The following is a 23,188-nucleotide window of genomic DNA, read 5'->3' on the forward strand; positions in this document are numbered from 1 at the left end:
ATTTTCGAGAATATTATCAACTTTATCTAAATTTCAAATTTTCGTGAAGGTGATTTTAATAAAATGCCATTTCAGGTCATGTTCCATGATTTTGAAAAAAAAAAAATGGTAAAATGGTAATTTTGAGTCCTTGACATTTAAAGTGAGAATTCAAATTTAGTTTAATTAAATCTATGAATTTGAACTTTTTTTGACAAATATTGTGAACATTGATTAAAAAAAAATGTTACACTATTCAAAATAATTTTAATATATTTATTCTTAAGTTTACTTATTTTCCTTAAGTAAATTTAAAATCATATACATGCTCTTGGTCTAGTTGCTGGCCAGTGGGCAGGAAGTAGAGCTCATAATGTATCAATAACTAGAGGGGCAAAGAGATAATTTGAAGAAAAAATGTTATACGTACAACACACTATACATTTTTGTTGACAACCCTCTCACATATAGGAAGTGGGATCCGCGATCCCACATTTGTGAGAGGGCTATAAAAATTTACAGCATATAGATCCGTACGAAAGGCATTTCTCTAATTTGAAATAGTGCTTAGTTGGGTGACTGCAATTGATAGAGTGGACACTTCAGGAGCATTCAAGAAGCAACATCGGCTACACTGCCATGGCGGATTGTTGGCGTCAGTTCTGTCATTTGTCAGCACCACCCTCGCGTGTTCTCAATTAAGCCCACACTCTCCAGTTTCTCATTCCAACAGCATCCTTTGACCATGCAGATCAAAACGTGTAATGCATTCATGATTTTGCATTTTATGCCCCTTATTTAGATTCAAAGATACTAAGGCCTTGTTTGATAGTGATTATGAGAATTGCATTTTTGATCGTTGGAAAGAAAAATGAATCACACCTGTGGGGTGGGGAGGGGTCGAGGGGAGAAGAAGAAGATCCATTTTTCTTTTCTTTTTTTCTTTTGTTTTTTGATTTAAGTTTTTTAATTGTTTAATGTGATATATAGAAAGTTACTATTTTATCATTTTAAAATTAATTAAAAGATGGTCAAAGTTTATTTTGATGATCAAGACGGAATTTTTGACAAAAACTATCAAAAAGGATTTCACGTGCAACGTTTGAAAATGTTAGGGTGACGGCTACAACAAATAAAAGATTTGAGAAAGTTTGCAAATATTTCAAATGTTTGGTACTTCTGCTGCAATTATCCCTAAAATTAATGTTTGCATTTGATTGTATTTATAAATCATTTCTAAATTTGTATTCAAATAGAGGCTAATTTTTTTTTTTTTTAATGTACTCTAGACTTGATAATAACGAGCATTTAAAATAAACGGAGTTTTATAGGTACAAAAATAAAAATTTAAATTTGATCTTACAATAAAAAATCTGATCATCAAAGCATATAGAGAAAATTGGCAGAGGTCCCAAACCTTTCTTTTGTTGTAGATTACACCTTAAGCTTTCATTTTTTGGGTCACGATCCCAAACCTTTCATTTTAATGGTAGTTGGAGTCCATATGGCAAATTCTGTCCATAACGCCTCTAGTCAACACAAAAAATTGATTTTTGACTCAAATTGGCAAATAAAATGAGGGACAAAATGGTAAATCAAAATTTCTATGATAAAAACTTAAAAATAATTAAACAAAAGATAATAAAAATAAAAAAGAATAGTTCATCATCAACCCCACGGTACCTCCACCCCACTCTAAAAACTAGAGAACCAATTAGCGCCCACTGTCGCCATCGCATCCACACAATACCGTCTGCCCACCACCGTCATTGCAAACTGCCGCACCACCGTACCTAAATCTAAAACAACACTACAATGTTCAAGAGTTCCATGTTGATGCCTAATATTTGATATGGCTCTGGCAAGAATACTTGCCAGTATCTTCCCAATGGTTTGAAGAAGTTTCTTGTGCATAATGCCACAGAACTGGAGCTACGGATGATGCACAGTAGATAACAAAATAAGTCCCAAATCCCATTCTTGGATTACCCACTTTTATGTATATACACTGTCTATTATATCTACTTTCTACAAATTAATTGTGGCTCTATCGGATATGGGCATATTGTGCCAAATGGCTCACAATGTATCTACCCAGTAGCGAATTTAGGATTTTGAGTCAGCACGGACGGTCGTTAAAGGGCCGAGTTGTAATACCCCAAACTTCACGTTCTACATTTGACCAATATGATTCATGCATTTCATGTTAATTACATTATCATTTGTATCAATTTCCTGATTGCCTTCTCTTAAAACGATGCGTTTGATCATCAAGGTTTTAAAATCTTTACATGATGATAACCTTCGACTCTTCGATCTAAGTGGTGAATTTTATATTGAGTTATGATAGAAAGTTATATTAACTAAATATTGGAGATTGGCTTGATAAGTAATGTAATATTTGAAAGGCCGAAAATTTGTATCAACGAAGGTTCAAGCTTTCCATTTGGCTAATCGAGGTCACCTTAAACCCTAGATAGGTAATTCACATATTTGGGACATGAGGGATGAAGTGACATTATCACAACGTAATAATATGTCTTATATGACATTATAAATATTGAGGTGCGAATTGTTGAAATCGGTTGAAAATCGGATAAGAAATTAAATGAACAGTTGAGGAATTAGATCTATAAAATACTTTGTGATCTTAATGCAAGTGAAATAGATTGTAAGCACATCAAAACAAACCAATGACACTTGATTTATACCTGCAAGGATAGATGTAAAATCAGAATTTAATCAAAGGAGACAACACCTATTTAACATGTGACGACTTGCCACTTTAACCTCTAATTCCTTCAACCTTAAGCCTCCAACACGTCCTATAAGTCCTTAGAACTTTACACAAGATATTTATAACTCTTCTAAGTCACATATGGCTCCATGTGGTGCAAGGGAGAAGTCAAAGTTGGCTGCAAGAAGCCACCTCCTACTTGGACAGCTCATGCTGGGAGACTTTTCACTTTAATATATAATTGCTTCAACCTTAAGGCATAAATTTCATGTCTAATCCCCAAGGACATAATATAGGATGAATATATATATCTTAAATATCATAAATGGACACAAAAATAATGGTAGAAAAGTCAAGTATTGCAGCCAAGATGACAGCTCATGCTTAGTGACTCACCTTGATTGCTTGAGGTGGCCGTAGCCCATGATATTCTTAATCCTTAAGTAATATGCACGACTTCAACCATTTAAAGACCACTCATTTACCTCCTAGATAATATATTAACTCCCCTAACTCGTCCCTAAGTGATTCCAAGTGAAAAGAGGGTGAAACAGTCAAAGAGAAATAGAAACAAGAAGCTGGAATTTCTGAACAGCTTTGTTACTCCACAGTTTTGAGGTTTGTTTCTATTATTTCTTAAAGGGTTTATGATTTCTTGAACATCTGAACTTGTTTGTGATTAAGTTGGAGTGTTGTTAATGATGTTATGATGCCTAAATAGGGGTAATTAATTGCAAGAATTTGAAAGAAAGTAATCTGGACAGAGATGAGGAATTGCTGGATTGAGTGATTTATACCTTGATTTTGGGATGATACTTAGTGTTTAACTTATATATGTCAATATGAACGTTTTTATATGTAAGTAGGGAGTGTAGAAATGATTTTAATGGCCTAGAATTCTGTTGGTATCATAATAATAAAATGGAAACCGAAAACAGTCAAAGGGAAAAACTGCCTGATTTTGTGTAGTGGAAAATGGACTGTTTTTGAAGCTCCAAACACTTCATTTGTCACAACGTTATGATCTGATTATCTTCACATATATGTTATAGGTGTGTGGCAAAAGTTTGGGAGCCGTTAAATGTAGGTAAGGACATGAAAAAGAATTTGAAAAATGAGTGGACGGTAATGGAAACCTAGAAAACAGATTTTGTCCATTTGGGTATTTAATGTGATTTCAACATTTAGATGTCCCCTAATGAACTCTTGGGCCTAGAAAATATATCCTAAGGAATACTAGGTTGTCGAAAACAATTGGATGACGTTGAGGTTCATAATTGGACTCAAGAAATAGCGAGACTTATGAGATTAGTTTGTAATGCCATCGGTAACTTGAAATAATGATTTTGTCTAAATTATTTTGACGTGAATGGACGTATTTTGGGATTGTGTGTGTTAAGATTACTAAATGGAGGATTGTATTTAATATTAGATGATAATACAGGCAACTTTTCGACGTTGAGCGAAAAAGGGAATTGATACACACTTCATAGGAGCTTACACACATAAAGGTGAAAGGTAAGTGAAAATCCATTTGCAACTACGATGCAAGAACCTAGTATATGTGACATAGTAATGTTGAAATATCTACATAACTTTGATAAGAGGCTTATAGCACATCATATGGTGGTTACGATCATTGAGTATGAGGTTGCGTAACCTATTGCGATCGATTTTTATTAAATACGTCATTTATGAGTATTTTTATATGCATGCACGACATGTAACATGGTTGAAAATTCTGCATGCAAAATATGATTTCAAAGTGAGTTTTATTATAAATGTTTTATTGACCACTACTAGGACACCGAGGCATGTGAGGCATGCTTATTTGATATGTTTGGCATTGCGGGTGTTACCTCCTGGGTGATTGCAAAGGTAGATAGAGGATTGGCCTTTGGTGATCACGAGAGGGCGGACCACTCGACTGTGCCCTTGTGATATTATGATTATTGGCGCTGTCGGGTGGGAGACTTCTTGGGTGATCATAGGGGTAGTCAGGGGATGGGCCTCTAGTGGTCACGAGAGGATGGTCCACTTGTCGGTGTCGATTTCATACTGCTCATTTGATTATTGATATTGATATTATGCAGAGCTCTATCCGGTGTATAGTAGGTGGGTCAAGGGCCCAATGAAATTAAAGATTTCAAGTGAAATGATTTCTAGTCGACTTTGACGAATATTGAAATATGATTTTTTTTATCGTGATATTTAAAGTAAATGGCATAGTGTCATATGTCGTTATTACTCATGTTCATGACATGCATGATTTTGCTTACTAAGCATTGACTTATGTAGTTCTTGCATTGTAGGTGAATATGGAACTACATAGAGAGCATGGCTAGCTGTGAAATTCCTACAGGATTCCAGAGTTCGATGTACATGGATGACAACCTGTAGAGTTATTTTGTAGGTTGCCATCTGTAGGGTTATATTTTGGAATCCTATATAGTGTACTTTTGAAATGGTCTGTAGACATGTGTTATAAGCTCTGAATATATATGTTGGATTATGGCGATATGATTTTGAGTTTCGATATATTATATGATCGTGTCACAGGTGATTACAAGTTAACAAACTCAAAAAAAAATATATGTAAAATTCTATGTCTAGGTTGTGTATAGATATCAATATTAATTTAGGGGTGTGACACGAGCCGAGCGGCTCGACTCGGCCCACTGCCATCCTTAGCTAGAAGGAGAATTTGGAAAAAGAAAGAATTATTAGAGATATAAACTCAAACCTTAATCTATTGTCAGCCCAAAAAAATGGCTTTCGGCGGATCCAGCTAGGGTGGTCGCCCTAGCTCGCTACTAGCTAAATTCGCCACTGATCTACCAAAAAGATGAAAGAAATTGTGGAGAGGGCTGCTCAGCTCGATGTTGTCGTCACTAGCAAGCTTGCTAGGTTAGGTATATGGGTGGGGAGAGAAGATTGATTCTCTGGTTTTGAGTTTTTTGGGAGGGTGGAAGATGAACACTGTTCATTATTATTTTTATTGTTTTTTATTTAATTATTTTAATTTTTGTATTATGAAAAAATATAAATTCACCATCATCATTTTTGAGTCAAAATTCCATTTTCTGTATTGACTAACCATATTATGGATGGAATCTGCCACTTGGACCCTGGCTGCCATTAAAGTGAGAGGTAGGAATTGCAGCCTAAATGAAAGGTTTAGATGTGATTTGCAACAAAATGAAAAGTTTGAAACCTCGGCCGCTATTTTCCCAAGCACATACTGAAATTAGGTGAATTGCATTGTTTTGAACACTAAATTTATTATATCTACATAATTAAGTTGGTGTAAAATTCATTAGTCGTGCTTCAAGTATAGAAACTCCTACCGAACACTCACAGCATCAGATGGTGGATGGGATTTTTTGTAGTTTTTTATACACGGGACCCACTTGGTCCTGTAAACCCAACATTATTCAAAATTTATGATGGTTGCCATACTTTCAAGTCAAAAAATTTTATTTTATTTATTTATTTTGAATAGACGCTGTACTTTAAGATATTCTTTAAGACTTATATCTTAATAATTTGAATTATAAGATTTTGTTGAATAGTCACTATATTATACTTCCGAAATTGTTTTCCATCAAACAAAACTTTTAATGCTGTCTACTATACATCGTCACATTGGATCCTATGAAAAATTAACGATTCTATTTATCACATCATCGATATTATTAATTTTCTGAAAAAAAGAGGGGAAAAAAATAAATGTGAATAATATAAGCCTTTATTTGGTAGAGATCGAAATTTAAATTTTAATCTTTATGAAAATTAAAAATTAATTTTAATCACATATTTCACAGAATTCATAACTTTTTGGACATATAATATTGAACCATGCTGCATGAATATCGGGCTTGACATCGGGGATGACTACATACACATACATGGAAGGTTGAACATTATTTTATTCACGTGGGATCCACGCATTCATGTGAATGCACGGTCATCGATATAGTCATTCTCGCAGATCATTTGGCTTTTTCTTATAATATTTTATCAAAATTTATAAAAAAAATTAATTTTAATTTTCAGGCTAAGAGTACGATGACCATTCAGATTTTGACCCCAACGAAATGTTCGGGGAGAGCAGGACAAACACGAAAGGGGGAGGGAGGGAGAGAGATCGCCCTCTAGACACGGTCTGTCCCAATTTAGTGTGGATTTGTCCATCCCAATTTCCCATGACCCACGTGTGTGTTCTCATATTTCTTGTCGTCACCTTTGTTTGTTTGTTACATTATTAAACTGCAAAATGCCAACGATTCTCCGTCGCTTTAACATTAATTTTACTTAAATCAAGGAAACTGTTTGTTACATTATTAAACTATAAAATGCCAAAGAAAAAACAGCGGCTGTTTTGTGTTAGTTGGACCTAATTCCCAGTGCTCAGAAGCATGCAATAATTACATTGTTAAATAAAAAATGGAAATTTCTTTCATTTACGTATAATATTATTCCATTGAAGATTCATTAAAAGAGAGAAAAACAGATTATAATTTTAATGAGGTCAAACGTAGTTTTGTTTGATTACATTTTGTTCAACTTTAATTGGTCAAATTTTAATTTTAATCATACGTTTTATGGGATTTATATTTAAATCAAATTTTCCACCATATATTTCATTAAATTTTATCAAAATTTGCTAAAATTTTAATAAAAAACTTTGTGAAACAGCTTAGTAATTTTATGTCAAGTATTATTTTTTATTTGAATATATTAAGATATATGTTATTTTCTTCATATTTATAAGCTCCAATTTGGTTGAAATTTTTTTAGAGTAGGTTTTGTGAAAACTGAATTTTTTTTCTTGAAAAAATGTATGGTTAAATAAGTGGAAAAAAGTTTTGAATTTACGTGCTAAATTATTTCATTGAGAAAATATGCAAGTTAAATCGAGTTTAATGAAAAGTGAATTTTTGAAATTGGAACCAACCAAGGTTGTTAAATATTTAAAACAGAAGTCAGTTTCAAAGTATATGTTTAGTTATATTCAATGTTCTAAAAAGTGTAAAGTGTGGAGGCATGTGGGTAAAGTTTCAAGTTTTACGAGTTAAAGCGAGTTTAGGTGAGGTTTAGCAGTAAAAAAACATTCTCTTATTTTTAATAGTATTTTAAATTTTTAAAAAATTTAAAAATCATTTAGTAATTAAAATAATAAATATCAAACATCTAGAATAATAAAATACTACATTTACTTAATAATTCCTACCATTAGTCAATTATACAATTTTAAAATTTTCAAAATGCAAAAATTAAAATATATTTCCTAGTTTCAATTTTCAACCACACACATTCTACTTAATAGATTTATATGAACTTTATACACGCTTTTTGAGTTTGCAACAAAATAACAAGTCTCAAGATTATAATTACATCGCATAGCTAGCACCAATCCTTAAGTCTTATTTAACTATTTAGATAAAATCATTTTTCACTTTTGTACAGATAAAATCTCTTAAAAACTCAAAATTAAAGTCAAATGAATTTTTTAAAAAAAAATAATAAGCTAAAGTCGAATAAAAGACTTTTCAAGGAAAGAGAAAAAAAAAAAAAACCAATAAAGGTGCGCCTAGGGAAGACGAAAGAGAGGAAGGAAAAAATAGACCGTTTAAGAATTGGGAAAAAAAAAAGCGTCTAAACATGAAGCGAGTTGTTTTGCTCGAGCTTCAAGTCCAGGTGACTACATCTTGATGAACTTTTTAGAGCATGGATTGTATTTAGAAGTCAGTCAAATTAACCTTTCTCATAAGAAATAAGTTATTTTTGTTTCGACGGAAAGGTAAGAAATATTAGTTTACTTATTTTTTTAACTGACTCAGAGCGAAATTAGTTATTTGAACTTTTTTACTTATTAACCTCTTAAGATTTGCCAAACATCCACCATTGCATTGTGTTCCTTTTCTTCTATGCCTCGTCTATATAAATCTAGCCTATATCTAATACCGTCAAGTTGTGTTCAACATATTCCTATTTAGCCCTTAACTTGATTATCAACAACATTAGATACAGATGAAATAACGATCTTATTCTATTATTCATATATTTTTTCTTTCTTTCTTGCATGCGAATTGCTTATTATATAAGTGCCGGGTCGTCCTATTGTTCGCCTGCGTATTGAAATCTACTCGAACTAGATCTTCCTACTCTCGCGCTTAAAGATGAATTAACGGGTTTTGAAGAAGACTGACTTTCTAGGGTAACAAATCTTAGTTTTGAAACTAGTAAAATACATGTTAAAGTTGAGAGATTAATTAAAGAGGTAGAAAAGGAAGGAGTTAAAAAATACGTTGTCAACATCACATATTTCTCGTAAATAGGCGATTATGTGAAAATTATGTATTATTCTTTTAAGTTGTTAAGATGATATGATGTTTCACATTGTCAAAATTGTATTAGGAAACATTTAATTAAGCTATTTTTTTGTGAGGATTAAAATTAGATTCTTAATAGATTTTGATAAAAGTCAAAAAATTTATAATTGAAAAATTGTGAATCCTCTGAAATATATGATTAAAATTAAGCATTGACTTTGACTTAATTAAAATCTAAAATAAATTTGACTCGAAAACATCTGTAGAAAGTCATTTCAAATTGCATTCTACGAGTTCAGTCCATATATAGATTCTCTTAAAATATTTCAAGTAAGCTCTATACTGAATATGCATCCTTTAACTTTTGGTTCAATTATATGTAAACTCGAAGTCATATAATAAATTGCGTGAGAGGTTTAATAAGTTAACATAACATATATTATGAAAATTTCACATAACTAAATGGATTAATATTATCCTTATTATGAAATTTATGATTTTTTTTTAACGACAAACAGTAGATAATACTTCACAATTCAATTTTATAGTATAAGCACTATATTTACAACAAATATTGAGAAAAAGGATTGAAGATGCAATGAAAAAGAGAAAAATGAAATGTGATGATGAGTTTTAAAGTCTGTTTGGTTTAGATTAAAATTTAATTTTAGTCTAAATTAAAGTTCAATGATCAATATTAGTCATATTTTTTATGAATTCTACAATTTTTCAATTACACATTTCAAAAATTTCTATGACAATTTATTAAAAAATTTAATTTTAATCACCATTACACACTGTCTTAGCATGGAAGTTATGGCACTCTCACTACTTTTACCACTGCTGGCTAAAAGTTGGAACATATTTGAACTTGGAGGGTTTTTATGACAGTTTTTAGGACTTCGCTATTTGTACATCCGGAATTGACACCTCGGATGACAATCCCCTCACAAGAGAGGGGCTCGCAATTATTTTATTATGTGTGGACTCTCCTCTCTTGTGAGTGGAATGTCATCCGGTGTTGATCGGGGTGTCAACCCCGAATATACAAATAGCTTTATTGCAGTTCGTGTCAATCCCTGAATATACAAATAGCTTTATTGCAGTTTTTATCCTACTTGTAGTAATCATAGGTCAAGAGGGGACAAAGGGGAGAGAAAGTGGGTATCACTCTCGCGGCCCATGCCGCAATTTGCTCGCTGTCTTAACCCCTCTACTCCTCCCCAAATCTCCATTCAACCAACTCTCTCTCCAGCCTTAACCTAACCCTAACCAATCATAAAAATATTAAAACATTTCCAAATTCTTCCCCCCCCCATGGACTTGTCACAGCCGAAGTCTGAAGAAAAAGCAGCCAAGAAAATTCCCCATCTTGTAAGATAGAGAAATTCCTATGTTTTGCGTCTGAATTTGAATATGTTCATCAAGATTCTCTATAAGTTAATTTAACGGACAGGTATTTGAAGTGAAGTGATGGATCAGTTAACAGCTCAGGGACGCCCTTTGCCGCCTCCGTTTCAGGCCAGAGATCTTCAGCTCCACCACCACCAATTCCAAAACCGCCAGCAGGATCTTGAAGATAAACAAAGCGAAAACAGTAATATAAACCGCAGCCTAAAGAGAGATTGCGACGAAAATTATGGTGTTTCCACCACCACCATCGGTGGAAGCGCCGAGGGGGAAGAGCTAGTGCCCGGCTCCGCCGAAGGGGAAATGACAAGAAGAACCAGAGGCAGACCCGCCGGTCCAAAGAACAAATTAAAACCCCCTGTAATTATCAATCGAGACAGTGCAAATGCACTCAGATCCCATGTCATGGAGGTTGCTAATGACTGCGATATTCAAGAAAGTGTCTCCACTTTCGCCACACGGCGGCAGAGAGGTGTTTGCATTCTGAGTGGTAGTGGCTCTGTGAATAATGTCACTCTAAGACATCCTTCTGCAACAAGCTCAGTGGTGACACTGCATGGAAGATTCGAAATCCTATCCATTTCTGGTTCCTTTTTGCCACCTCCGGCGCCGCCTGCTGCGTCAGGACTGACCATATATCTCTCCGGCGGACAAGGCCAAGTAGTCGGGGGAAATGTTGTGGGGCCACTTTTCGCTTCCGGCCCCGTGGTTATTATGGCAGCATCATTTGGTAATGCAGAATATGAAAGGTTACCTCTAGAGGATGAAGAACCACCAATGGCGGAGGCGCCAGGCGGCGGAGCCATTGGATCACCTCCAGGAATTATTGGCCAGCACGGGCAACAGCTTATGCCTGATCATGACACAAATCTTTTTCATGAGATGCCTTCAAATCTCCTTAATTCAAACCAATTACCCACCGAAGCTTGCTGGGGGACAGGTCGCCTTCCTTTTTAGCAAGATTTCTTTGCATTCTTCTTAATTTCTTTTGAAACTAGTTTTTCTCATGGTATCATCTGGTAATTAATCTGTCTTTAGTTCAAAAGGGATGTACAAATTCATGATTTTTTTTTCCCTACAGTTAGTAGTGGAATTTGAGGACTCTTTTTTCCTCACCGGTTGCATTTCAATTCTCGTATCTTGTCTGATAAACAATATTATATTTACTTTCTGATGAAGAATTACTAAGGGATTTTATGGTTCTTTATTATGGGGTTTCCCTTAAATTTTCCAAATTTAGTACTACAATCAAAACTCTACAACCCTCATAAAATGAACCCATATAAACATTTCTTAAGATATTCATACTGCATTATTCATATGTACCATAAAATAATCCAGTTCCCTCCCCAATAAGGAAGTTTGGCCTGGTTATTTCTTGCTTGTCCAATGATTCAGCAGGAAATCATATAGAAAATTGAACGATGCTATTTACACATAAGAAGTTACATAATGATTTACACAGATGAATATGTGGTGAGATATGATTTGATCAAAATCTCTTCGAAAAAATGAAAAAAACTTCGCCAGTTTCTTTTAGACACTTCATTATAAATTATTATGTAAATCATTATGTACGTGTAGCACTACGAGAGAAAATTTGACTCTACATTCGACTTTTACTTCTGCAAAAAGGTAGCATAATGTCCTAACGCCAGATTGAGATTGAACACCAATGGGGCCCTCATGGCACATCTCCAAGTGGTAAAAGTGGAGAGTGGAGAAATCCAGTTTTGTTTGAGGTTGTTATGTCAAGGGTTTGAATCCTGAAATATGGATTTGGCTCTTGGGTAAGTGCAAGTGTACAAGCAACCTTCCACCCTGTACCCTTGGAAGCATAACCTGCGATTTACCTCCCTCACGATGCTCCAGGACAGGGGTGGTGGGGGATCCTTAAGGTTGGGATTCAACCTTTTTCTTTTTTTTTTGAGATTGAACACCAATGGGAAGCAATAGAAGGACAGTGATTTGCTTCTTTTTGCATATGTGTGTGTAATTATTAACAGGTAGTGCTTTAAAGAATAGAGATATTGGAACAAGAATAAAGTTGAGTTGACCGAAAGTCTGTGATATATGCTTTGACATTCTCTCACATGCGCTTGGTACTCGTGTGAATAAAAAAAAATTCAAAAATGTTACCTTCACCCTCTATTATGAGTGTTCGATCAAGACTTCGATCAGCCTGTACCGGTAAGTGTAGTAGGGTTGCTAATGTATGACAACAGTCTGACAAGATGTTCACCGCGTGCAAATGGCCTCTAAATATGATTTGAATAGAGGTATGGGCTTAGTATTCTGTCTTTGATTTCTTTTTTAATGTGTTTCGGATTGAGGCATGAATATTGGTAATGGGTTACACGTGCATTCCTTCTCGAGGCAACCGACTCTTCCATATCAATACATAGTACAGACACATATAAGAGTCCAGATCAGCTGTCCCATTTTTTTGTCAATCGAATTATTTCTTGATATGTTATCAATAATTATTATGTTATCTCAAATTTATCCTTATTAACTTCACCAATAACCTACTAAATTAATGATGTGTCAAAATTTAATTGGACAGATAGTAGATCTTGACTCCACAGATAAGATTTTTCAGCATTAAACATCTCTATATATACATATTAAATTTCTATTTCCATTTCTAATATGAGCTTCCGAGTTGCTTGTTTTCCTTGCGAAAATTTTCAGCGTTAAACTTGCTCGTTTGCTCAAAATTTGTGTTTGGCTAAGCTTATAAGTATTCCATGGCTTATTTTGAAAGTGAGATTGTGTTTGGCTAAGCTTACAGGAATTTCTTGGCTTATTTTAGACAGTAAGCATGCCTTTGCTATCGAATTAAGACAGTAAATAAGAAACTGATAAGCTTAGCATATCATGCTTGAAATCTTTCTTGCAGGCACTCTTGTTCTCTGCTTAGTTTGTAACTTCGCATAGCTAATCTTTAACTCCTTGTATCGATATAAAATTCTTGCAATTTGGTTGGCATTTTTTTTTCTTTTTTTAAAACAAAGTCATTTTTATTTGAGTTAGGTTTATTTTCCTTACGTGTAGAGAAAATAATTTCCTGAATATATGGTTTTCTGTTATTTTAACTATTAATTAATCAAATGAAATTCTTAGTGAGGTCCGTATACAAATTTTTTCAACAATAACTTATGTATCTCTCTGAAAAAAACGTATAATAGCATGATTTGGATTATAATATTTCATTAGCTATTTCACAAGAAATGATATCACATCATATATTCCAACTTTACTTTTAATTCGCTTTTGCGTGGCATGCTTATGATAGGCCCCCCAATCCGGTTTACTTATGCAAGAAGGCAGAAAAGGAATTGTTAGATGGCGGCCGGGACATTGAGTTGTTAACCAGGGATAAAAGAGTAATAAATTGTAGTACGAGAATTCCAATAAATAAAAAGGGTGTAAAGATGTTGAAGCATTTAACCAAGGGGAATTCAGTTAGAGGGGAGAGACCGGGCCTCTCTAATAGCCCTAAAATTTGTTATTTCCATTCAGTTGAATATCAATACAGAATTCAGTTCCATTGTTTCTATCTTCCATACTTACGGCTATATTTCCATAAACATTCCTGTAGCCATATTTTCTCCAGAATTTACTTACTAATCTCTTCTCAGTCACGTGTCATAGACGGGGAAGCATTACATCGGAAGCAACCAGATCAGTTTCAGCATCACTAGACCAACAACAACCTCAGGTTCGTAATACTTTGGTATTAGAGCATTTGGTTCTGGGAATATGACTATATCGGATTGAGTTGGGGTGCTAGAAGCAAGGTTTGATGCGTTACAAGAGGAAGTTGGGGTGATAAAGAGGGATCTCCAGAAGGACATAGCTATGTTATTGGAGAAATTTGAAGTAATGATGAAAAACTGGGATATACAGGAGCGCGACACGAAGGAAAAAGGCAATTCACCTGATTTGACAGAGCCAGCTATGAGCTCTGATGCTCGGCTCAAGACCCAGGAAATGGGTGGTGTTGTGGAAGGAAGGGGGCATCGTGAAGAGATTGAGAAATGGGAGAACCGCAGCCACCGATTGGAAATGCCATTGTTTAACGGAGAAGACCCAGATGGGTGGATTTTTCGAGTTGAAATATATTTTAATATGAACTATTTCACAAACTAGGAGAAGATTGAAGCCGCCGGAATTTGTCTTAAGGGAGAAGCACTCACATGGTTTCTTTGGGAAAACGGCCGGCAAACTCTGTCCAATTGGTATGCGTTGAAAATTCTGTTGCTAGCCAGATTTCATCCATCACAAGAGAGTACTCTTTTGGAGAAGTTTTTGGCGTTGAAGCAGGATGGGTCAGTGAAGGATTATCGCCATAAGTTTGAGGTACTTGCCGCCCCTCTGCCGGAGATACTAGACACGGTGTTGGAAGGAAATTTCATAAATGGGCTAAATCTAATGGTAAGAGCTGAGGTTAAGATGCTCAACCCATGAAATGGCCCAGCGGGTCGAGGACCAAAATGAATCAGTGAAGAGGACTCTATTGTGGAACGGCCCTTCGCAATAAAAGCCCACACTATAATCAATCTGCTAGCCCAGCTATGAGTAGCCCAAGTAGCACATCTAATTTTCCCAGATCAGTGCCCGTGATTCTTCAATCACCCCATCTGACTATTACAATCGCTCCTAAGTCAATGGCGATGGCGATTCAACGGCCGGTGACAGCATTGAAGTCGGAGGCTCTTTCAAGCGCCTGACCATTGCTGAAATCCAGATGAAGAGGAAAAAGGGCCTTTGTTACCGCTGTGATGAAAGGTACAATTCGGGTCATAAATGCAAAAATTGAGAACTGGAAATTATCTTGGTGCAGGAAGAAGGAAGTGATGAGCTAGAGGAAGGATGTGGAGAAGAAGAGGAAGACAAGGTAGGGGATATGGTGGAGTTGTCAATTAAATTAGTTGTAGGATTGACATCCATAAAAACCATGAAGCTCGATGGTAGCATTCTGGGACAGAAAGTGATAGATTAATTGATTGTGGAGCTATCCACAACTTCATCTCTGTTGAAGTAGTGAAGAAATTAGCAATACCGGTTATGGGTTCAGCGAGTTTTGGGATTCTCATGGGGAATGGACTGTCAATTAAGGGTGGAGGAATTTGTAAAGGAGTCGTGGTCTCATTGCAAAATATTATGGTGGTGGAAGATTTCTTGCCTATGGTATTGGGTTGTACCTATGTTATTCTTGGGATGAAATAGTTGGAATCATTGGGCAAAACGCAAGTGAACTGGGGGGACACTTACTATGCACTTTAAAGTAAGAGGGGAACCTATTATGCTACAGGGTGACCTCGGCTTAGATAAATCTCGAGTGTCGTTGAAGACACTAATCAAGTCATTTAAGGATGAAGAGTAGGGGATTTTGCCGGAGCTTGGAAATGTGGGAGTGGAGGCCGGGGAGACCATTACTAATGTTCCCAGCATTTTTTATGAAGTTCTACAGCATTATCGTAAGGTCTTCGAAGGCCCCAATGAACTTCCTTCCCAACGATCTAAGGATCATTCCATTGTACTACAACCAGGGGTGGCATCGGTAAACATGCACCTATATCGTTACCCGTATGTGTAGAAGAATGAAATTGAAAGGCTGGTCAAGAAGTTATTAGTTGCTGGGATAATACAGCCCAGTTTTAGTCCATTTTCGAGCCCCGTCTTGTTGGTCAAAAAAAAAAGATGGGAGTTGGAGGTTCTATGTAGATTATCGGGCGTTGAATAAAGTTATGGTGCCTAATCGTTTCCCAATTCCAATGATAGATGAGCTGCTAGATAAGTTGCATGGGGCGAAGGTGTTTTCCAAGATGGACTTGAAATATGGATACCACCAAATCAGGGTTAGACCAAAGGACATTCCTAAGACAACCTTCTGTACCCTGAAGGTCACTATGAATTTTTGGTCATGTCATTCGGGTTGACCAATACACCAACGACTTTTCAATATCTGATGAATGTGTTCAAGCCTTATCTGTGAAAATTTGTACTTGTCTTTTTTGATGATATTTTGGTTTATAGTCGAACCGATACTTTTTCTTGTTGGCATAAAGCTGGTGGTCTGTAAAGTTCCCAAAACTAAACCCAAGTGTGCTCGTCAAAATTGAAGCAATGGTCAGTTGGTAAAGTCCAAGTAATATTAGGGAGTTATGAGGGTTCCTGGGCCTCATAGGATATTACCGGCGATTCATGGATGGGTATGCCAAGGTGGCTTGGCCTTTAACCGAGTTACTTAAGAAGGATCATTTTCGCTAGGATGAGGAAACAGAGACAGCCTTCCAGAACTTAAAATCAGCCATGATCAATGTTCCACTGCTCGTTTTACCCGACTTCTCACAGGACTTCGTGGTTGAAACAGATGCTTTCGATCAAGGTCTAGGGACGATATTGATGTAGAACAGCCATCCTATTGCATATTTCAGTAGGGTTTTACCCCCAAGAAGCAGACAAAAATTAGTTTATAAGAGGGAGCTCATGGCCATAATGTTTGCTGTACAGAAACAACGTCATTACTTGGTTGGACGACATTTTGTGGTTAGAACGGATAAGTGAAGTCTGAAGTACTTACTAGAGCAACGCTTAGTCAGTGAAGACCATCAAAAGTGGCTGACTAAACTTATGGGGTATCAATTTGACATACAATACTGGCCAGGACTAGAAACAAAGCTGCAGATGCTCTATCACGGGTTCAGCCAGCCCTAAATTTATTAGATCAACTTCTCAAGTTTTGCAGATAGAGGAAATTAAGAAGGAATTGGCGGTGGATGTCATTCTGGGGAAGCTAGTGACTGACCTGCAAAGGAGAGGCAATGTAAAAGCAGGATATGAGCTAATTGAGGGAGTTTTATGTTACCAGGGAAGGGTAGTTCTGCCTAGTCAGCCCTCCTTCATCACTCTCATATTGCAAGAGTGCCATGACTCCAAGGTAGGGGGTCACTCAGGGTTCCTCAAAACATACAAACGGGTCGCAAGGGAAGTTTATTGGGTGGGGATGAAGAAAATGGTAAAGGAGTGTGTGGCAATGTGTGGGGTGTGTCAATAGAACAAATATGTCACTCTATTGCCTGGGGGACTCTTGCAACCATTACCGATCCCAGAATTAGTTTGGGATGATATCTCTATGGATTTTATTGAAGGCCTTCCATAGTCCAGGGGTGTTGATACAATTTTGGTCATCGTGGATCGACTGAGTAAGTGTAGGTATTTCATCGAATTGAAACACCCTTTTACCGCCCCATCATTGCTGAAATGTTTATACGGGAAATAGTTCGCTTGCACGGCATGCCTCGCTCGATTGTGTTAGATAGAGACAGAACTTTTATGAGTAATTTCTAAGTTGCTTTGTTCAAAGCTCAGGGGACTGTCCTCAAGTACAGTTCGGCCTACCATCCACAGATCGACGGCCAAACAGAGGTCCTCAACCGATGCCTGGAAACGTATTTAAGGTGCTTTGCTTCTGGTAGACCTTGGGTATGGAACCAATATTTACATTGGGTTGAATTTTGGTATAATACCTCCTTCCATACCGCGACCAAACATACACCATTTCAGATTTTATATGGCCCAAATTTTGGCATTTGATAAGGGAATTGTGGCTAGCTCAGCGGTGGAACAACTATTAGTAGACTGTGATGAAATTTTGAAGGAACTTAAAGCACAGCTTTCTAGGGCTCAAATGAAAATGAAAGAGGCGGCAGATGGGCATCGTCGTGACATTTAGTTTGCTGTGGGGGATTTGATCTATCTCAAACATTGGTCGTATCGACAGAAATCTGTGGCAAAACAACACCTTGAAAAGCTGTCCTCATGGTATTATGGTCCGTTTGAGGTAGAATCAAAGGTTGGACAGGTGGCTTACAAACTGAAACTTCTTGACACTGCAGCTATTCATCCTATTTTCCATGTCTCCTAGCACCGAAAGGCCATTGGTGATATACAGCCAGTGTCTGCACTTCCTCCTCCACTGACTGCTATGGGGGGTTCATTATGTAGCTGGAGATTGTATTAGGAGTTCGTCCTAATTCTACAAGGGTAGCAATATGTCACGGATCGCAAGGTCATGACTTGAAACATGGCATGACACGGGAATGTCATGGCACAAGGTGGGAAAATGAGATAGACTTATGGCAAATAAGGTCTAAGCTTCGGCGGTACAAGGCGATGAGTGCGTCGCCAAATTCAGTGGAGGAGTGACTTACGCCTCACGCGATCACATTTGATCCGTCCCGATAGCGATCGCAAGATAACGCAGGTAGCGTGTTTCAGAAGGACGGAATAGCTTGCGATAGGGGACGCAGGCAGATTTGGCAAAGGTCGTAGGTAGATTCGGGCTGGGGATGCATAGATGATTTTGGGGCAGAATGCAGGCTCCCTAGATCGTGCAGTTTTCCAGGGCGTTAATGACGTTTTTCTAAGTCCCGACCAGCCATTTTGGGAGGAAAAATATATGGACCTACAGCGGGATATTTTGAGGATGCAAGTGGGCAACTTGCACAACTTGTCCACTTGTGTGCCACTGGCAAGCTAAGCGCGAGTTGTATGCAAGCTAAGCATGAGTTGGCAAGGATAAAGATCAACGATGCAAACTAGGCGCGAGTTGTATGCAAGCTAGGCACGAGTTGGCGACAACTAAGCACGAGGTGGCGATAACTAAGCGCAAGTTGTAAAGTGAAAGGTTAAGGAGGTTTAAGTTTTCCTATAAATAGAAAGGTAGTCTCATTTGTAAATGGTATGTAGTAGATGGTAGAGAGTGTAGAGAATGTAGAGTGAAGAGAGTTTATTTATTAGAGAGATTGTAAAGTTTTCCCTTCATTTATACAAAGAAAGTTTCCCATCCTTACTTGTTTTCCATATATTACTTACTTCAAAATTCTCTTCTCAACGTGGTTATAATTTAGCCTCATTGGTTAAATTATTTGTGAGCGTGGAAAGGCTGACTTAACGTTTTCTCGTGAGGTGCGAGAATTGTAGAGCATTAAGGCCGCACGGTTCTAGTTTGTTCGGGTGTAACGAAACTAGGCCCGTGACAAGTGGTATTAGAGCAGGTTCATGTGGGGTTGAACCAGTTTTTCATCTCAGAGGTGAGGTGATATCCGTGTAAAGTTCACGTGGTGTGGACTACGAAGGCAGTTTAAGGCGAAGGTTTGGTTGTGGTAACCAAGTGCGGCTGTGGTAGCCATATTCGCCGGAGATTCTTAGAAGCTAGATTTGGGTGAGGTGCTCAAATGGCGGAATCTCAAGAAACTGTTGATATTGAGATTGAGGAGAGGGGTCGAGGTGCTGCCCAAACTGAAGTAAGGAAAACGCGAGGAAAAAGTAAGGTGAGGGAAACAACAAACATGGAAGGGAAACTTGACCAAATCATCTCAAATATGGGTGATCGGGTCGAATCTCTTGAAAGCTCCTTCGAGGCGTTGGAGGGACACGCCATTGGAAAGATAGAAACTCTACAAATAAATGTCCAAGAGGTAATGGACACCCAGGCATCGTTGGGGGATGATGTCCAAGAAATGAAAGGTGATGTTCGAGCTGTGGTAGTCGGACAAGCCGCGGTCATGGATGATTTTGGTCGTCTCCAAACCAAAGTGATGGATGCCATTTCCACCATGCATGGCCAAGTTAACCAATTGGCTGTGATGATGGAAAGAATGAGGAAAGAGCTTGATCAATACAAGCACTCCTCTACCGGTTTCAAGCGGAGGTGCCGCTTCAACTATTGTTGCCTCGAGGATTGAATACCCGAAGCCTAAACATTATGATGGGCAACGAAATGCCGAAGTTGATTACAAACCCGTTGGCAACAAACCAACTACTTGGAGTAAGGAGTATGAGGAGAAGAAGAGGAGTAATTTGACACCTCGAGGCTGCTTTATTTGCAAAGGACCACATTTCATGAGAGATTGTCCTAAGTTGGGATCATTGGCATCTATTTCCATTTCGGAGAGCAAACCGGAGGCCATAGATAGCCAAGATGAGGATGAAGTTCGAATGAATTCATTCCAACTGTTTAATGCTATGAGTGCTGAAAATGTTTCTGTGGGGATGGAAACACAACAACTGTCAGGGATACAGTTAACGGAAGTCCTTGAAGATGATAAGGACATGCTCGCGGAGTTGCCGAGGGAACTATCGACAAAGAAGGAAAGTGAGGAAGCATTGTCAAAGAAGTCCGAAATTGGGTGCACGAAGGTTCAAAACTTCGATAGGTGTGGGGACACTACAACCAAAGGAGTTGTCCATCCGAGGAACCAAGGCAGAGGTGCTGAGGGTGAAGGTTGGTGTCGAAGGTGGCATACAAGAGGTTGCAACGGGAAGTGGTGCAAGGGGCACTGTGGAAACCCGGTCATCGAGGAGATGGTGCCGTAAGTTGGGAGAACTTTAATGCCCAGGGACGTGAAAGACAATGCAAGGTTGCATGAGGATGCACCGAACACGTTTCGCTACGAGGACGTTAGCGGATTGAGTGGGGGAGAATGTCACGGATCTCAAGGTCATGACTTGAAACATGGCAAGACATGGGAATGTCATGGCACAAGGTGGGAAAATGAGATAGACTTATGGCAAATAAGGTCTAAGCTTCGGCGGTACAAGGCAGGGAGTGCGTCGCCAAATTCAGTGGAGGAGTGACTTACGCCTCACGCGATCGCATTTGATCCGTCCCGATAGCGATCGCAAGATAACGCAGGTAGCGTGTTTCAAAAGGACGGAATAGCTTGCGATAGGGGACGCAGGCAGATTTGGCAAAGGTCGCAGGTAGATTCGGGCTGGGGATGCATAGATTATTTTGGGGTAGAATGCAGGCTGCCTAGATCGTGCAGTTTTCCAGGGCGTTAATGACGTTTTTCTAAGTCCCGACCCAGCCATTTTGGGAGGAAAAATATATGGACCTGCAGCGGGATATTTTGAGGATGCAAGTGGGTAACTTGCACAACTTGTCTACTTGTGTGCCACTGGCAAGCTAAGCGCGAGTTGTATGCAAGCTAAGCATGAGTTGGCAAGGATAAAGATCAACTATGCAAGCTAGGCGCAAGTTGTATGCAAGCTAGGCGCAAGTTGGCGACAACTTGCAAGGCAAGTTGTAATACCATCCACTTGAAGACAACTAAGAATGAGTTGGTGACAACTAAGCACGAGGTGGCGACAACTAAGCACAAGTTGTAAAGTGGAAGGTTAAGGAGGTTTAAGTTTTCCTATAAATAGAAAGGTAGTCTCATTTGTAAATGGTATGTAGTAGATGGTAGAGAGTGTAGAGAATGTAGAGTGAAGAGAGTTTATTTATTAGAGAGATTGTAAAGTTTTTCCTTTCATTTATACAAAGAAAGTTTCCCATCCTTACTTGTTTTCCATATATTACTTACTTCAAAATTCTCTTCTCAACGTGGTTATAATTTAGCCTCATTGGTTAAATTATTTGTGAACGTGGAAAGGCTGACTTAACGTTTTCTCGTGAGGTGCGAGAATTGTAGAGCATTAAGGCCGCACGGTTCTAGTTTGTTCGGGTGTAACGAAACTAGGCCCGTGACAAATAGGACCTAATGTCCTACTAGAATTTGAAGCAATTTGGGAGACTTTTGAAACAATCAGACTGCGGTTTCCTAGCTTCCACCCTGAGGACAAGGTGATTTTCGGGGCGGGGGAAAATGATAGGCCCTCAATCTGGTTCACTTATGCAAAAAGGGAGAAAATGAATTGTTAGATGGCGAGAGGACATTAAATTGTTAGCCTGGGGTAAAAGAGTAATAAATTGTAGTAGGAGAATTCCAATAAATACAAAGGGTGTAAAGATGTTGCAGCATCTAACCACTGGGAATTTAGTTAGAGGGAAGAGACCGAGCCTCTCTAATAGCCCTGGAATTTATTATTTCCATTCAGTTGAATATCAATACATAATTCAATTCCATTGTTTCTATCTTCCATACTTACAGTTATATTTACATAAAAATTCCTGTAGCCATATTTTCTCCAGAATTCACTTACTAATCTCTCCTCAATTACGTGTCACAGACAGGGAAGCATCACACCGAAGGCAACCAGATCAATTTCAGCATCACCAGATCAGCAGCAACCTCAAGTTCGTAACAGCTTAATTAATAATTTAAAAAAAAAAAATAAAAACACATTACAAACTTTGTAGGGGTTCGGCCTAAACTCCATCTATAGGTGCAATGTATTAAAACTTTAAAACTATGATCTAGTGATACATTAAATGTAAATCACAACCCAATTCATTCCTTTGCTATTCCATGGATATAAATGTCTACCCACGTTATAATTTACAATTTGAATCAATAGAATAACCGGAAAATTGAAAAAAGCACCTTTCTACCTATAATTAAATTCTTTGCACCATAATTGTGTCATGTTTGTCAACTATATCAATTTATAATCCCTTTCCGCACATTATTTTTTTTGGCCACATACTGGTAATTTATCTTTATGTGGTGGAGGAAGTATTCGAAGTGAATGAAAGTGAATTAGGATTGAATTGTTAATTTCATATAAAATGCTTTAAAGTGGTCCCATCAGCCCACCAACTCTCCTGTTTTCAATTTTTGTTGTTTTGTTTTGCTTGATATGTTTGACCTAGTTTTATTATTTGACCAGAATTTCAAGTTGCTCAATGTATAACAATCAAGAATTACGAAACGGGTGGCGCTATATATACTCGGATGATGACACGCCCCGTTACGTAGCATGGGAGTTC

General features: G+C 37.6%; 1 protein-coding gene and 1 long non-coding RNA gene across 2 annotated transcripts; both read left to right on the plus strand.

Moving 5' to 3' along the window:
* Positions 1-3,296: 3,296 nt before the first annotated feature.
* On the plus strand, positions 3,297-5,227 carry LOC111392818. The gene is made up of 3 exons (XR_002702331.1): positions 3,297-3,334; positions 4,161-4,234; positions 5,029-5,227. It is a non-coding gene; the product is annotated as an uncharacterized LOC111392818 (long non-coding RNA).
* Positions 5,228-10,379: 5,152 nt separating this feature from the next.
* On the plus strand, positions 10,380-11,591 carry LOC111392816 (AT-hook motif nuclear-localized protein 22-like). Its single transcript, XM_023018209.1, has one exon. The coding sequence runs from the start codon at positions 10,525-10,527 to the stop codon at positions 11,416-11,418; it is 894 nt and encodes a 297-aa protein (XP_022873977.1). The 5' UTR covers positions 10,380-10,524; the 3' UTR covers positions 11,419-11,591.
* Positions 11,592-23,188: the final 11,597 nt, after the last annotated feature.

The sequence above is a fragment of the Olea europaea genome, unplaced genomic scaffold (genome assembly GCF_002742605.1).
Source record: "Olea europaea var. sylvestris unplaced genomic scaffold, O_europaea_v1 scaffold980, whole genome shotgun sequence".
Lineage (NCBI taxonomy): Eukaryota > Viridiplantae > Streptophyta > Magnoliopsida > Lamiales > Oleaceae > Olea > Olea europaea.